At 42.4% G+C, this 17380-nt stretch overlaps 1 protein-coding gene across 1 annotated transcript in view; it reads left to right on the top strand.

The window, feature by feature from the left end:
- SORCS3 (sortilin related VPS10 domain containing receptor 3) overlaps positions 1–17380 on the top strand; it is a 304316-nt gene that overhangs the window by 235705 nt on the left and 51231 nt on the right. The window contains exons 9-14 of the mRNA XM_037400038.1: positions 1623–1802; positions 3608–3754; positions 4240–4342; positions 8591–8667; positions 8776–8867; positions 13339–13446. Of these exons, the coding sequence (XP_037255935.1) occupies positions 1623–1802; positions 3608–3754; positions 4240–4342; positions 8591–8667; positions 8776–8867; positions 13339–13446 (707 nt within the window). The remainder of the gene's footprint in view (positions 1–1622; positions 1803–3607; positions 3755–4239; positions 4343–8590; positions 8668–8775; positions 8868–13338; positions 13447–17380) is intronic.

Below are 17380 nucleotides of genomic sequence, written 5' to 3' on the forward strand. Positions count from 1 at the left end.
TGACTGATGCTGTCACAGGTAGCTGGCCTGTTTTAAGATAGATTTGTTGGAGGCCCTGGTTTGGAATTAGTGTAAAATCAGGGATACTTTTGTCATTTAAAAGTCAAAAGTACTTTTAAGCTAGGTGTCATGACAAAGTCTTATAGCCATGTAAAGGAAGCTTGTTTATGCTGCCCTTAGTCACTAGAACATTTTTGCTGTACAGTAATAACTGTCCTGTCAGCTGTAGATTAATGAACTCTGCTGGAGTTGTACATATGTGAGGCTGGCAATAGAGTAATGCAATATTTCCACTGCAACTGGTCAAAACAGATTGAAGTCATTGCATGTTTTACTTTATTTTCACACTGCTGGAATAGATTGGGTATGTGCTTAATCTTTAAGGAATTAGAGCTGCTGGGCAAGAACAAACTTCCTGATTTAATCTTTCTTCATTGAGGGAAATGGCAAATCTCCCACTGATTGCACTTATGGGATAGAATTAGGCCCTCAAATGGTTTTTCTCTCCATCCCATGCTGATAGGCTATGTTAGGTCTATTAGAAATTGCCTCATCTAATCAACGCCAACTTTTCATCTACCTATCTCACACAGAAGATTAAGTTGCCTTCTAGGCAGGATGGGGATGTTGCCCTGATTTTCTTCCAGATATTCTTCCCCAAACCAGGTCACTCAGTCCTTTGGGAGACTTCCAGAATTATGGTTTCTTCATGCAGAAACAGCACAAGGAATTAATCAAGGCTCCTTTGCACCCTGGGGAAATTTTGAATAGATACACATAGATAGATGAAGTCCCACATAACCGCAGTGATTTTGCTTCTAGCTGAACCAGTGTCAGTGTGTTCAAACAGCGGTGGCAAGGATGAAGTGCTTCAGTACTCATCACCACACTGGAAATCATTCCCATGAACCTGCTTTAAAAGAACACTGAGAAAATGCACTGTCAAATCTCTTTGATATTAAAACTAAATGGGGAAACCCTTGCTGGACCTTCATATCTTGGTCAGCAGCAGGAATCCAACAAAGGTTAGTGGGTGGATTATTTGATAGCATGTATAAAATGGGAGAATAGATCTTGGACAAACTCTCAATATAAAATTATGTTACTAAAAATCACTGCCAGCATTAGCTCAAACTGATCCCTATACCTCAGCTTCAAATAAATATGAGCTACCGGGTTTTTTGAAACTGGTTCTTTACCAGTTGGAAGCACAAACCTGTTAGTTCAGCATGTGAATGGAAAATGTCGCTGCTTTTAGCCTGGTACTACACCATGCTTAGTGACTATGAGGACTCTAGGCTCCAAGGTTGTGTATCTTCCATGAATGATAAACCCACTTTAAAATTTATAAATAAAAAATGAAACTGGATGAAATTCCTTGAAGCTATCAAAAATGAAGAAAGCAAAACCCCTTTGCCCAGCTGGTGATCATTAAAAAATGAAATGATGAAAAGTCACGATGGTGATAATTTATTGGATTGCTCTAACAGAAAATTGTTTAACATACCTATAATTCATGTCCCATATCTATTCTTTCATAAGTCATGGTAATTACTGCATATCCCAAAGGGCAAAGAAATACAGAGATCCTCAGTAATAGGCCTTTTGTCTTCTTTTAACAGGACATGCATATTATCAGCACAGATGAGAATCAAGTGTTTGCAGCTGTTCAAGAGTGGAACCAGAACGATACGTACAACCTGTATATCTCAGACACCCGAGGGGTGTACTTCACCCTGGCCTTGGAAAACGTGAAAAGCAGTCGAGGACTGGAGGGGAATATCATCATTGACCTTTATGAGGTATGCAGTAAAGGTCACCCTACGAAGAACAGCAACTGCTCGCTAGTTCAAGCAAGTGTAAATCTCTTAGCAACCGTACAGGATCTTCATTTGTTTTGGGATCAGCCAAGAGACATTTACTGGATTTGATGTTGACTCGACTCATGTGGGAACAGATGCAGTGCATTCTGCTATAGGTGTGACAACTTGTTGCTTTCCAGTCAGTGACTGGTTAGCTATGCAGCATTTCCAAAGGGGAAAACCATTATCCTTCTCATCCTCTTGTTAATGTCTAGAGAAGGACTCAAAATACTGTTTTTCCCCTTGGACAAATAAAGACAACTGCTTGCAGGCAGGGAATGTGGATTCCACCTTTGTGAGCACTGAGCAGTTTATGAATTATAAGCAAAAGTTTATAGGTGCCGTTTGCCCAGAGATAACAGCTGGGTAACTTCTACCCTGAATCATCATCTTTTCTCATTCTTCTGCCAGGCCTTTCAGCCTTGGCCAACAGCAGTCCATTCAGAGCAGTTGTTCCAGTTCCCGTTTTTTTCAGAGCATTCTGGTTTTGGTGTGTCATAACTTGTTGGATGGAAGATCTGCTGAGATTCAGGGCTCAATGCTTTGCCAGCAACAAACAACTAATCGGTAATAATAATAATAATAGTTGTGGGCTGACTTCTACTGTTACATGGAAAAATGTTTTTGAAGTTACATGTAAAGTTTTTATAAATACAAATAAATACATTTATTTATTTCAGCCAGAATAATACCCATTACATAACATCATCAATTGTTTATAAAAAAAGCAGGTAGTTTAAAGCAATTGGAAAAAATTGGAGAAAACTCACAAATAATGCATGAATCAGTCTGAAGGACAGGTTTTACATTTAATTTTCACCTAGTAAATATATTTTCCTGCTTCTGAAAAAAATAGGTATTTCTTGTTTGATGAACCAGATAAAATAAACATGCATCATCTCCCATTCCTGGGCAAACTCTGTATTCCCCAGCTGTGTATCATAGACCCTTTAGTGTCGATAGAGATTTTCACAGCGTCATTCAAAGGGTAGTGTCACTCAGGGGGCTTTAGAGTGGAAGGATTTGCATCCTGGCTGTTTGTTGCCAGGAAGTTCTGGATTCTTCCTGCCTGACTTTCACAGCTGAGCAACAGAGACCAGACTCAACAAGAATCTTCTTGGGGACATTTTGACAGGACCATATTCTGCTGGAATGGGTTCTGCTGACAAAAATCAAAACATTTGGAACAACTGCGTTGATTTTGACAGAATTTGGAGTGGAGGGAGAGTGAAGAAATCAAGTTTGCCAAACATCAGTGTTTCAGCATATTCAGGATTTCCATCTTTTGTGTGAAAGAAAAAATAAAGTCCAACACAGAAGCATCCCACACTGCTGCTGATGTGACCTGCTGTTTCCCATGTTAATGCAGTCTGGGGGAGTAAGTGGAGCAGACCACATCCTTAGGCTCACGGAGCTCATGTGTGATGTGGTGCATGCTGTACGTTCAAGTCCATCATCAGCCTGTCTGCAAGCACTCCAGGAAATCCCAAAGTGGGCTGTTTCCTAAGGGATTTGCTCTGTGAACATCCTGGTCTTTTTCTTTTCAAAGAGAGGCTGCACAAGGTCTTTCAGCTATACAGGCAACATCAAGATGTACTTGTAATGCCATTCACAGTCTTCTAAGGCTGAATTGAGATGACTTTATTGATTTTTCAGGGACCTTCCACTCCTGAAAGTGCTCAGATGGGCCTTACTTTTAGCCTGTTCTTCCGATGTATTTTTTCATCTCTCTCCATTTTTCCTAGGTAGCAGGGATCAAAGGCATATTCCTGGCTAACAGGAAGATAGATGACCAAATCAAGACTTTCATTACCTACAACAAGGGCAGGGACTGGCGTTTGCTGCAGGCACCGGACACCGATCTAAGAGGGGATCCTGTAGTTTGCCAGCTGGTGAGTGGCAGACCTTTTCCAAAGCACAATGACTCCTTCAGAACTGCTGATTTTAGTCACAGGGTTAACAAAACTTTCCCTGTGTTTTCTCTCTTAACTTGCTGAGCGTTACGTGAATTAAATAGATTTCTTTTTCTATAGCTTCATAGATTTAAAGGGAAAATTCTGACCTTCTTTCTTGGCCTTTTTTATGGAACTTAAGTCAGAATAAGAATGTTTCTGGGAAAAAGTACTCTGGATCAGATTGTAAAAACAAATGCAGACATGCTTGCTTGTAATACAGCATCCCTGCTTCTCTTGCTCTCAGCTGCTGTTATGGTGCCATTTCAGAAAACGAACATATGCTGCTATTTGTAACAGTGCTAAGAGCAGAGGGGTCATTTTCAGAAGGTTCAGAGCATCTGTGTGCAGTTGCCATGGGTTCCTCTGATATTTAACTTGTTGCATATTAAAGCTTCTGCCTTTTGTTTGTTTCCTGTCAACAGCCCTTTTGCTCATTGCACTTACATCTGCAACTCTCAGAGAATCCATATACTTCAGGAAGCATTTCCAGCAAAGAGACAGCTCCTGGGCTGCTGGTGGCAACAGGTAAGAACATAAGTGCTTCTCACCGCTCAGCCATGCCTCACTGGGAGCCAGACAGTGTAGAGATATTTCCTGTTGCTGTAAAAGCTTTCAGCTCTGTCTCAGCAAGTGCTGAGCTAATTAATGTTTGCTATGGGCTAGGAGAAGGCATATGGTCCCTGACGTCAAAAAAGGTAATGCCTGTCAGTTATTTTTTGCCCTACAAGAACCCTCTGCAGGTCTAAGCCCACACCTGAAAAGGATCATTACTAACTCCTCTCGACATCTTTACAACAACCAGCGTAGGTGTCTACCTGCTTGCTGGAGTTACTATGAATGAGAACAGGGCCTATAATCACAGTTGCACTCCTAGGAGGTATCAATACATTCCACCTTTTGAGCAGCAAGCATAGAGTTGTCACAAAGTTGTTACAAAGTCGGGTGAAGCCTGGACTTTGTGAGCGCTTGTCTTGTGCACAACACCTACTTTCAACACTGTACTGCTCCAAGACTAGCAGCACTTCATCAACACTGCACGGGTCATTGTTATTGTGGGTTGTTCTGCAAAATTGTGCTTTGGCTGGTCTTGATGTTTTAATGGCAACCTGCTACAGTGCTTCACAGTGGCAATGGCTGACCCACTCTAATTAATGTGACAACCATCACAGGCCCTGTGTGCGCACAGCATGCAGTCTAATCAGGATGGATGGGGCTACCAACCGCACTCAGAACTCCCATAGCTCTGTGGGAGCTGCTGGGCTAACAAAGTGATTTCTGAATGGCTGGTGCTATTGAAATCTGGCCTCTGAGGCACGTAGGCTGTCATAGTGCTTCACAGGGAGGCTCCTACATATGCACAAATATGTCCAAATAACTTAACCATTCTTTATAAGGCTCAGGTTATCTTCTTTGTCCCGCTCAGCCTAGCAGTGGCTTGCGTGTCATGTTAGCATATTGCCTATATGAATTTACACTGTTTCTTCCAACCATTTCCATTCTCATGTCCTTCTGTGCGTCCATGTGTCTGCCAGACTAAGCCAGAACCTGAGAGACAGGTTTGCTTCATGACATTTATATCTCAACAAGGGAAACACCATGTGATTTCCAGTTCACTGATCCAGGCCAAATGGAGTGAGATAATTTGGTATAAACCTCCAGATCTTCCTATGCGTAGCCAAGTGAAGTCATCATTCCTGGCAGGTCACACTTGCTAGATGGATGCTTAGGAGCAAGCTCTACTCATGATGCTGTAATTGCAGAGTTTTTTTTTCTTTAACCTTTTAGGAAGTAAATAGAGGCAGCAGGACAGTGAGCTTCTAGGCATTGATCTAAATTGTTAGTAAATGAGGTTCTTTTCAAGCTGCCAGTGCATGAGATTAATGCTTTCCCAGTCTAACAATTAACCTTTAAAAGGCAGAATATAATTTCTGCCTTACTGTTTTGTACAATAAAAAGCTTAACCTGCTGGGAATATACACATCTGTTTCCACTAACCTGTTTCACAACAGAAACGTCTCACCGTGTTGGTGAATGTGTTCCAGGATAAGCATTACAACTTATTCCTACAGCCAATGGCTGCTCAAACACCCTCTGTCTTACACTTTGATTTACAGTGGTATGTTTCCAGCAATGATTGTAAACTTGGACTTTTGATATGAGGACAAATGTTAGATTCTTGTAAAAGGAAGGATTATGTTTTAGTATCTAATTGTACAGCTGTCAAATCTTGACTTGTTTGGGCGTTAGTTACGTTTGGGGGGATTTGCATCCATGTAGCTGAAGGAAACTAGATGGAGAGAATGAAGAAAATAACATAACAGATTTTCACAGAAAAACAGACAGAAAGAAGTGATAGCAACAGAATCTCACCTTTTTACTCTCCTCACCACAGTTTGGGTATCCCTTTTCCAGTTTTGATATTTAAAATATGATACAAAACTTGTACTTCTGCTTTTAAGTCAGTTGCTAAATCTTGAGGACTTCCATTCATGAGAAGACACAGGGCTAAACAGACCTTTGGACTGACGCAGTAGATTTATCCTCATGAACCTGGATGCGCCTATAGACTGTTCTTCCATACGACTGGCCCATAGCACGTTTTCCTTGTACCTTCATCTAAAGTAGTTGGTCATTCTTGTTGGTGTCAGGGAAGAAGATTAGGTTGATGGACAAGGTGGTATTTCCCACATTCTGAGCACTGACAGAAAAGCCTGTCTTGAATAGTCCTGCTTTACTGAGCCAGAAATTTTATCTTTTGAAACAGTGTTGTCACAACAGCGTGACTAGCTGGATTCCATGGTGGTGACAAGAGAAAGTCAACCTGCATCTGGTTTTTAATTTCTCATTTTCCAACATTAAATGTCAGAAATTTAATTAACATTTTCATTAGTGTGTTTTTATTGTGCTCTTGTTGATGATACAGATGTGTAAGAGTGCCACCTCTCCCTTTGCTATTTTTGAAGAAAAAGTATTAATTCTGCCTTCCTTCGTGGAAATTACACTTCCTTTAAAAACAGTGTCATTTGGAAAGTATAGGAATGGCTCACTGGGTAAAGAATTCAAGGGCTTTGAATAAAGAAGGTCATGGGTTTGACCACAGTATGGTGGCTGTGGGCCATTATCACTGGGAGGCTGCCTGATGGAGTATCTGTCCATGTTACATCTGCTTGCTTCCTATGGGATGGATGTTCATACTACCAGAATCCCACCTAGCACTGATTGAAGGTATTGTTGACAGACCAACAGAAAAAACAGTTCCTAGGTGACTCTGGTAGCTTTTTCCCTGAACCCCTGGGTGCTTTGGGAAGTGAGGAGGTGGGAACAAATTAATTTAGAGCAGACCTGATTTTTACAGTGAACCTGGTGCTTGTGACAATTTTAACTCTCTAAGCAGAAGCAACATGCAGACCTCAGGACAGTGTGGGGAATAAGCTAACAGGGTGTATTCAGGACTTGTGCAAGTTTTTCAAATATTGGGCATCTTTGTCTTGCAGCTATCTTGGATTCTCTTGGATTCTCAGAGGTTCCAGAGGGCTGGGGATTTAGTCCAAGTTCATTATTTCCTCTGTATTAAGGTTTTTCACTGTAAGATTTGAGGTTCTCTCGGCTGAGTCAGACAAGGGACCTTGGGAAAAAAAAACTGTTTCAAGCTCTAAGGTAGTGTCTCCAAATGGTGTTCTGCCATGCTTTCTCTATGAATGGTCAAAATTGATGTTTGAACTTTTCTTTGCATTGATGTGTGACATATCTGCTTCCTAATGCATGGTGAAGGCAGTCTTCACCCTTTAAGGCTATCAGCAGAACAGTTTCCATCATAATGGAAATTATAAGATTAAAATTAAGAACCATACTAAGTAACCACTAACTCTCAGTTTGGGACAGCTGCGTCAATGAGAACAATCAATGTTGTCTAGAGTGCCATTCAGTCTTGTCTCTGCTTCTCTGCTGCAGTCATTTGACCCACCTTAATTCTCTAAACCGTTTCTGCCCCCAGGTGAGGTTTGTACCTAAACAAACAAGATTTCCTTCAAGTGGAACTTATATTTCATTACATCACGGTCCTCATTAATTGCAAACCATTCATAAACCTAGGAAGAAGCTTTGTCTACTTGACTGCAGGTTATAAGATCAGTTACGTGTTTGAGCATTTGAACAAAATCTTGAGTTGACTTTCTAGCCCCATAATTATGGGCTTCAGTGAGGCCTGGATTTCACCTTTAAGCTCAGCCATATGACTAACTTCCCTCTGGATGCTTGTTCTTACGCAGGAAGTAGAGACAGAGGTAATTACTTTACCCTTGACAAAGACAGGCAAATTGCAGAGATGCAACTTACCAGCCAGAGCACAAAGACTACAAGTTCAGAGAAAAATATGTATGGAATGAAATATCTGGTAGCTGGGGACAGTGGCCCCTATTCTGCTGCCATTCTGATGATTTGTGTGTTCCAAATGGGCCTGGGTTTTCATACACAGATTTTCGAGTATGTAGGTCCTTGTCTAGAATAAGCCTGCTTTTAGTGGCTTGCAGTTATGGGCAATGCTATCTTTTGGGAAAATAAGCTGATGACACTGCTTCTCCCCAGCGTCAATTTTCAAATGGCACAGCTCTTGTAAATGAGTGTTGCTGCCTGACCATGGTGTTGGTTCTAGATGAGAACAGAATCCAGAGCAGCAAAAATAGCACTGGTCAGGCCAAGTAATTCTGGTTTCTTGGAAAAATGCAGTTCTGTGTTCATCCATGTGGGAATGTCTGATGCTTGGTTGTGTTGCAGGCAATATTGGCTCTGAGCTTTCCTACACTGATGTTGGCATGTTCATCTCTTCTGATGGTGGAAATTCCTGGAGACAGGTATGTTTTGCAGAGCAAAGGGGAGAGCATGGAGCCTTTTGCTATTCTTCTTCTTCTAAGTCTTCCCAGTGGAGTGGAGCACTCATGCAGTACCTAATTTGTTTGCAGATCTTCGAGGAGGAATACAACGTGTGGTTTCTGGACTGGGGAGGGGCACTAGTGGCCATGAAACACACATCAGTGCCCATCCGGCACATGTGGTAAGGAAACTTGTTACTTTGCGAAGGCTTCCTGATGGGTATAGGCTGACAGTTGTGCTAATCTTTCTTGCATAATCTGATCAACATCTGCTAGTGTCTCAAAATGAACAAATGAGATCATTCTTACCTGCATTTTACCATCATTTTGTTTTTGTTTACTAACATAATGATTATTGTACCATTTTATAAATATAATGGCTATATGCACAATCACAGACATATGTGAATTACTCTTTGCACTAGTCAGGTACTATGAGACTTCAGGTGGGGTTTCTTTCCCACAGACACACATATACCGAGTAAGAAGTCATCCTTTGTGTTTCAGGTATTTCTGAGAGGATATGTCCCTCACTTCTGCTTTTTGTTTACAGAATTTAGTATTAAACTGGTAAGACAGGTAAAGGGAGGGAGACGAGAGAGCAGTGGGTGTTGATAAGGACGACAGAGATATGGTGCTGATGTTGCTGCCTCCTATAGGATTCCCCTATCAATTTCCAGAGACACAGTGGCGGTAACTGAATAGAGTTGAGGTGGAATAGGGCAAAATGATTTCTCAGTTGAAGATACTGTTTTGCTACAAATGGGTTTTAACAGTCTAAGGTCTAAAGGTACCACTCAAAATTATCCTCTCCTTAGCCTTTACCCCTCTCACTCCTTCACCAGCTAAGCATTGGAGAGGCATTTGGAAATTCAAAACTAACCTTGTTTACAGGAAATGTGTGTATTAGCATCACATGCAGTCTCTGATCTTGAGTGGGGCATGACTAATGGACTGACCTACCCAGATTCTCATGTTGTTTAGGAGTTAATTAGTTAGAAATAGCCTTCAGAGACAAGATTTGTGTTCCTGTCTGCAAGACTGAGTCTCTAAGTTTGATGGTGCTAAGCACATGTCCGTCTCATGCTTTTCATGCAGAAAAGGAAGCGTGGCCTTCGTTCAAATAGAAGAAAGCAATGGTGTTTGGCAGCAGTAATGAGGTGTTAAGGTCTCCTCTACCCGAGTCATTATTGTACAAAATCCTTCAGTTAAATTACAGTCATTCAGAAGCTGGAGACCTCAAGACAGGCTGTCTTTACCCATCACAAGCTAATATTCCTTACATGTACCTTAAGAACATTAGTGGTTACTTTCTCAGTCTGAAAAGCCTCTGGACTTTATATTCCTGACCTGACAGATAACTCTGGGATGACTGCAACATATATACCTTATTAAAGTTTGAATATGTTACATTTGAGCACATTTCATTGCCACTGGAGCTAAAGAAATGACTGCTTTAGTTTTGGTGTGATAGTAGATCGTTAACCACAGGATGCATTGGCTCATATTCCTAAGGCTTTGTAATTTTTCTAGGATAGGGGAACTAAGTGTTCTCTAAGAGGTCTGTGTCTCCATGTGGGATTAAAGCAAGTCTTTATATGCAAAATGAGGGTTGCAATCTTCGTCTTGCTTTCTAGTGTTCAGGAAACAGGTTGATTGTTTTATCATAAGCAAGCTCATTACAGTCATAATATATGTAGCTATACTGAGTCAGGGCCAGGGGTTAGTCTAGGCCAGCATCCTCTTGCCGACAGCCTCCATAAATGGATATATAGAGGAGAGCAGTAACAGGGCAGACCCATAATGATGCTTCCAGAAGACTCCAGCTTTCTGTCTGTGGTTAGAAAGTGTTGTGCGACTAGAAACATTTGCCTCTGATAGGTAACTTAGTAGTCATAACTATACTTGAAGTGCCCTCAGGAGAAAGGACATCAAGACCATGGTGAAATCTTTAGACCAAACCAAGCACGAGCCAAGACAGAAGTGCGTGTTAGCCAAGTGTTAGGTGTCACCAGCTGTAGCTACATGAGGCTGTGGCAAGTTGAGCTCTGGAAGAGTGAGAGGTGAGCCACTTATTGAAAGAGCTGTAATTGATGTATTAACCATTTGTTACTGTATTATTCAACCCAGGTGTAACTTTTAATTGTGTCTTACGCTGTGAAGGCTCTTTGTATGTAAAATGCACATTACATACAAGTGCCTGTATACTTAGATGTTGGGAAAGATTTGGTCACAGGTTGGCTTTCCATAGGGGCTGAGAGCCCAGTTCACCTTTGTTTGCTTTGCAGAGGTTCCTTTCAGATGTTCTCCCTTTCCACCAAGTGTCACAAAATGGCATATGCAGTACTATGAGTGCCCCACCCACTCTATTAAATGAGTAGTGATTTAGAGCTGTTATCAATAACCTCCAACAGGTTTCCTCCAAAATTGTACCCTTAGGGGCTTTGGAATTTGCTTCATATTGCCTCAGTAAGCACCTGTTTTATGGGCAGGAGTGGAATAGATTAAAGGGTACATGTATATCTATTAGTTCTCAGGCTGAGACATTGTACAATAAGTTTCATCCTGGAGAAAAGAGGGGCGGATAATTGAAAAGCTGAGAGAACTTTAGCTAAGCTAATGAAGCATACCATTTCCGAGAAATTGAAATGCTATTTAGATAGATAAGCATGCAAGCAGAACAGCATACAAATGCACAGGTGTATGGGGAGATACATACATTTAAATAAATAGATTTAAGGCAGATAAGCTTTTTCTATGCTGTTGTACTCCCAGCTTTCTGTCTTTGCTCTATAGTCGGCTTCCTATTCTGACAGATGTGCATTGTGAGTCCAGTGAAGGTGCTTCCCGAGGTGCTGTGATAAGCAGGTACTTAGGGAATGGACTTGGCTTTTCACACTAGAGAACTGAGGTTGTTGTAACCCATTGTTTGTAATGCATACTATACTGGCCTCCTCATCCTTCGGTGGCATCTCAGATAGTGTCCCTGATGCTGCCTGCTTGGAGTGGGGAGGGTTCAGTTTCCAGCAAGACCCTCTCAGGCAAATCCAGGCACTCAGATGCATGCACGCATGCACACACATGTGCATCCCCCACCCACACACACCCCCTGCCCTCAACTTTCCTTGCCTGGAAGACAGGGCAAACTTCTTTTTTATGTTCACTTAAAAATCAGAAGTGTTACCTGCTATTCAAAGAAGATGTTTGTGCCATGTTAGTCTTTTTGGTAGCATCCATCGAGAGTAATCTGTCAGCCTTCACAGCCCAGGTACCTTGCAGAATTACAGAGAATTCTGGAACGACCCTGCTGGGAGAGGAGCAAATAATTTTATAGCCGATAAACCTTTGTGCTTCTCTGTTTGTTCTTCCTTTGCTGGTGTAATTTGGAGCTGAAATTCTGGGCAGAAATTGTGCGGCAGCAGTTGTGTGGAGAGTCTTGGTGGCAGAGAGAAACTCGGTTGCTTTCAGAGCTGTTGGTGGGCAGCAGCTCTGGGAGCTGGGTGCCGGCAGCTGGCGGGACACCACTCTGTCCTGCTGTAGTAGCAGCAGGGTGTGCACACCTGCCTCTGGCTGTTTCCTGCACTGTTATGGGCACAGGCTGTCGGGGTGAGGCGAGGTGAAGGCTGGTAGCTCTCTGAGGGCTGGGAAGCTGGGAGCCAACCGAGGTGCACCACCTGCTGTGGTGCCAGTGGGGCTCCTGGGCCCTGGGTGTCGGGGGGCCATGAGGGAGGCTGGGAAGGACACTAAGGCAGAGGCCACCGGGAGCCTGGCCCAGTCTTTATGCTGGTGTGGTGGGTTAGGCTGTTCATTCGCTCGCTCCTTTGCAGTTCTCAGAGGTACAGAGGTTGCTATGGGCGTAGCTGTGAGCAGGGTTTGCTAACCCTCCTCTGCTAATCTAAAAGCCAGTTCAACCAAGACCCTGTCAGCTGGGTTAGGATACACACACTTTTTGATAAAAACAGAAAGTAAGGTGCATGGTGGTTGTGGGTAGTGACAGTGATCAAAAGCCGCTGAATTACCCTGGCTTGTCACTGACAGCGTGAATACTGCCAGCTTCTAAGAAGGGAAATGCTTTCATTTTAGCCAGCTTACAATTTTGCTTTGCAGCTCTAACAAGCAAAGGGCACCCAGACTAACCACTGACTGTGGCTCAGTTTGGTCTCCTTCCTCCACCTCTCTGTAAAACGGAGACCACCTCTGAGATGGTGTGCAAAGAAGTGTTAATAGTGCTAGAGAAATTGTAGCTAATGACATCTGGCATTGATACATGCATGGATCGAAATGTCCCATGGTGTTGACAGCAATTTTCATGCATTCAGGCCAGGGCTGCTTATGCTCTGAGTGATGCCTCATGCCAGGTGCTATTGCAGATCCAGAAACAAGACTTGGCAGTGCCCCGTGATCCCTTGAGGTCTGATGTACAGCTGGATCAAGTATTTCCATGTCCTTTTTGCCAGTGTTTATACTTTCTAAGGCTTTGATCTTTCAAATCACACCAAGAGCATGAATTAGTGGGCTGGGAAATAGCAAAGATTGCTGCTTATCTATAAATCTAGTTGCTGGAGCTTGTAGACCTTAGCCAACATTTAATTGCTGCAGTTGCTCTAGAGTAAGTCCTTTTATGTGTATAAATTTTCTCTGCTTCTATCCCAGGGTGAGTTTTGATGAGGGAAGATCCTGGAGTAAATACAGTTTCACATCGACACCCCTTTTTGTGGATGGATCCCTTGTAGATCCTGGCATAGAGACCCAGATAATGACGTAAGTATAGCAGCTCTTAACTTTTCTAAACTGTAATGGCAGAAGAGGTGCATGAAGATCCCCAAGTGCATGGTGAGCCTCACAGTGTGCAGTACAGCACTGTGTAGCTACACATGTAGCGTTGCATGAAGGCCTGGTGGTGTTTTGTGGTTTTGCTGGTGGTCAGAGACCCAGGTGGAATGTCCATGCACCAAACAGATGATGGAGGCAAACCCTTCCCAATAGTGGCAGGGGGTGTAACAAGGAGTGATGGTCCCAAGCTGTAGCTTGGGAGTCCAGGTAGGACAGTAGATAAATCTGCTTCTTTGGGGAGTGGTGTAGCCCCAGTCAGGTTACAGAGGAGTTATGGTATCACCATCCCTGGAAGTTTTCAAGCCTTGGCTAGATGAAGCCACATCTGCTCTGATCTACAGTTGGTGACAGTCTGTTTTGGAGTAAGAGCTTGGACTAGTGACATCCAGAGAGGTCCCTTCTCATAAATACTGCTGAGATTGTGTTCCTTGGATCTGATGGGCCAGGGACTGTGGTGCTCTTCAGAGGCCAGAGATCTGTATGGTTGCACCTAATGTAAGTTCTGTGCTTGCTGTAGTTGTGCAGCTTGACTGTCTTTTGAGATTGCTGCTGAGTATGAATATCCCCAACCTCACTGCTTGCTATTTGCATTGTGGGCTGTATATCTGGTTTTAGCTCAAGCTAAAGGTGTTCTCATTATGCTTATGCAGAGCTGAGGTCAAAATAGCCTTCCTGGTTTGGAGTGTAGTATACTATGATTCACCCATACCATGGAAGAAAGAGCTTGGGCTGGCACTGAAGGTGCTTAAACCTTCCTCCTCCCAAGAGTGCTGAAGCACTAAATAAGGCTGTTGTAATTGATGGAGTAATGTTGGCCCAAGAACAGGCCGAGATCTGAGCTTAAAAAACTAGGGGAGAGAGGGAACTTTTTAAGTTCAAAGGCATCTTCAAAGAGTCATCTGAATGTTGCACAAAGCAGATCAGAACACTGCTTTGGGATTCTGAACAAATCAACGACTAGATGCACTGCCTTTGTTGCTTGCTGAGATGCCTTCTTACCTGTATTTCCTCTGAGCTTGCTGGAATTCCAAGCTTTCTGAAAATGATCAGAAGGCGAGGTGGCTAAGATGCCTTAGACTGAGGCATGCCTATGAAACGTAGCTGCAGTGGCATGATGGAGTTCCTTTGGTTAACCACATCAGAGGCTGTTGCAGCACCCAACTCAGGGGCAGGGATACACTATAAATTTCACCTTGCAGTCAGTTTGCTTTTCCTACTTTCTGCATCTGCACCTGAATTTCCTGCAGATTTTCACTGCTTGCAAGAGAAAAGAGGCTCAGGCCTAGTATATTTTCTTCTAGGCATCAGTCCTTTTGCCTACTTATGTGGCAGAAATGCGTAGGTGGATCTCATTACTGGTGTCACAGGTAGTGACAGACTGAGAGTAGACTGCTGGGTATGCTTGTCTTCATTTTCTGAGGAAGCTTGGATCAGATAATAGTTGTGTGTCTTGGGCATTTCTGCTAGTGATTTGAATTTATTCCAACTGGGCTGCATGCTTTTGGTTGGTATGCCTTTCAAACACCATGCCTACATCAGCCTTACAGAAACAGAAGTGACTACGTGCTGTACCGTCTGTACCTGCAGTTGAGCTCAACTTAGCTGCAGGAAAGGGGCTGGGGGAAAATCCCCTTCTGGCAAAGGGCCATTTGAGCTTGCTTCTTTGCCATCTATGCCATGACAGAAGACATGTGTTGGTGCTGTAGTCTTGGGAGGATTGGGAAAGTGGAGCTAACTCCCATATAGCCCATCTATATCTCCTGTGCTAAAATGTCCTAGGAAGGCCAGGCTAAGTAATTATGGTTATCCTTTATGCCTATAAAGTGTAGGAGCAGCACTCTTAAGTTGTTTCCCAAACAGTGCTGGGGCAGAACAAGGCAGACTCTGTGTATGATACAGACAGCTGTTGAGATTTTATTGGTGTAGAGGTGGTATCGATTCTGATGCGGTTGCTAGTTTTTCCTTTTCTCCAAAACCATGCCTTGGCTTTGGCTGTTTCTTAGTAAAAGTGGAGTACCTGTTTGTGTAGAAGAATGTAACTGTGCATCTGCTGCCTTGCTATTTGCAAATATTGCCCCTGGTTTTGCAAAAAGCAAACCACAATAGCATATGATACACCTGTGAGCCTTTTCACAAGACTACAGCGAGCATCCTGTTAAGGAAATACATGCCAATCCCCGGCTAAAGATTAGAGCCTGCATTCTCTTCACTCTACTCATTTTTCTCCAAATGCAGCAATAATGTGTTCACTTTCTGTGTTGGTTAATATGGTGTTTTTCTGTGAAATTCTTTGTGCAATGTACAATGTGTATCTTTCCAACCACACACACACGCAGAGGCACAGATCTGAGCTCCAATAAATCTACACATCAGCACCTTCATTGAAATCAATGGAGCTAATCAGTTTCAACTAGCTGTGGATTTAGCCCATTTACTTTATAAATCAATGCAGTTTTCTTTTGAGACGAAAAATGCATTTTAAATCTAAGGTTATTGTTACTTCTGTCTCTGTAGTCTTCTGATGGAGAATGTAGGAAGTAAGTTATGTTGCTGAATACTGTGTATCAGCTTTGTTGAAAGCTTGCTCTTTTGAAATCTTTGCAGGAGTATTATGACTATTGCTACTGTTATTGGGATTGTTTTTATTATTACTGTCATCATTAGCAATTTTTAAAACTATTAATAGTCTGTAAAAGCCATATGAAGAAATTTCACATGATACTTGCCATAAATATTTAGAGATATTCCTATCCGCAGCATTAATGGAACTGAGGAGGAAAGATCCCATTTGTAAAGCCCATACGCAAACCATTTGTATGCAGATCACTTAGGTATTTCCCACAATGAGAATTTTAGTGAACTCATCTAAAAGGGCAGTGTAGGATCATGCTGAGCTCGTGGAAGCTTTGGCTGAAAAGAAATCAATGCCTTTCTATTGCTACTGGCTGTCCTCTGAACCAAGATGACACATGGCAGTTGGAGGTGCATGGAATTTGTGTTTGTGGGTAGAAATCTCAGTGATTTCAAGAAGCTGATGAGAGGAGCACAACTGTTTGGGATTAGCATCCTCCAGCTGATGATGGGATCAGTGGGAGCTTTCAGAGCAGAAGCAGGACTGAGGCAGAGAGACCAAGATTGTGCTCATATTTCTGTACCGCCAAACTGGGTAGGCTTGTGGCTTTTAAAATTTGTCTTTCGTCCTGGAAAATGCAAAATATTTCATCTAGTCATCTCAGCTGATTCCTGTTAGGGAAAATTTCTTCCATTGCATCAAAGTTGTCTGTGTTCGGCTACTTCCAAAAAATAATATTCTGAGGGGAACGTGTATTAAATAGGCATTATACTCTAACTATTATTAACATATTGCATTATTAAAATATCATCATAATACTACCTTATTAAAAACAGTATATCAGTAGAATGACTATTATTCCCAATTTTCATTTTGTGGCACATCCTGTGAGGGGCTTTCTGGCCGGTTGGAAGCAGCAACGGTTTTAGCACAGAATTTCATACCACTTCACGGCTGTTATGTGAACAGTGGTAGTGTCTGTCTGTAATGCGCGAGCATCCCTAGGCTTTTTAGAATTTCTGTGCTTTGTGCTGTGTCCTAAGACAGTCCTATAGAACTTACCAGCATGGTAAAATCTGTAGATTTGCATGTAGGGTCAATGTATGATTGTGAATAACTTGGTGCACTTTGAATTGGGAGCTGCTTTTAGTGAGGAATTGGGCAAAATGTCTTGCACAGGTCTGTTTCAACCTAAATTATTCTATGATTTTGTTATTTCATATGGCTATAAGGGTGCAAGAATTAATGACTTGCTTTCAGGCATAGCTGAGTGGGGTCTGCTAAGAATCT

The sequence above is a fragment of the Falco rusticolus genome, chromosome 9 (genome assembly GCF_015220075.1).
Source record: "Falco rusticolus isolate bFalRus1 chromosome 9, bFalRus1.pri, whole genome shotgun sequence".
Classification (NCBI taxonomy): domain Eukaryota; kingdom Metazoa; phylum Chordata; class Aves; order Falconiformes; family Falconidae; genus Falco; species Falco rusticolus.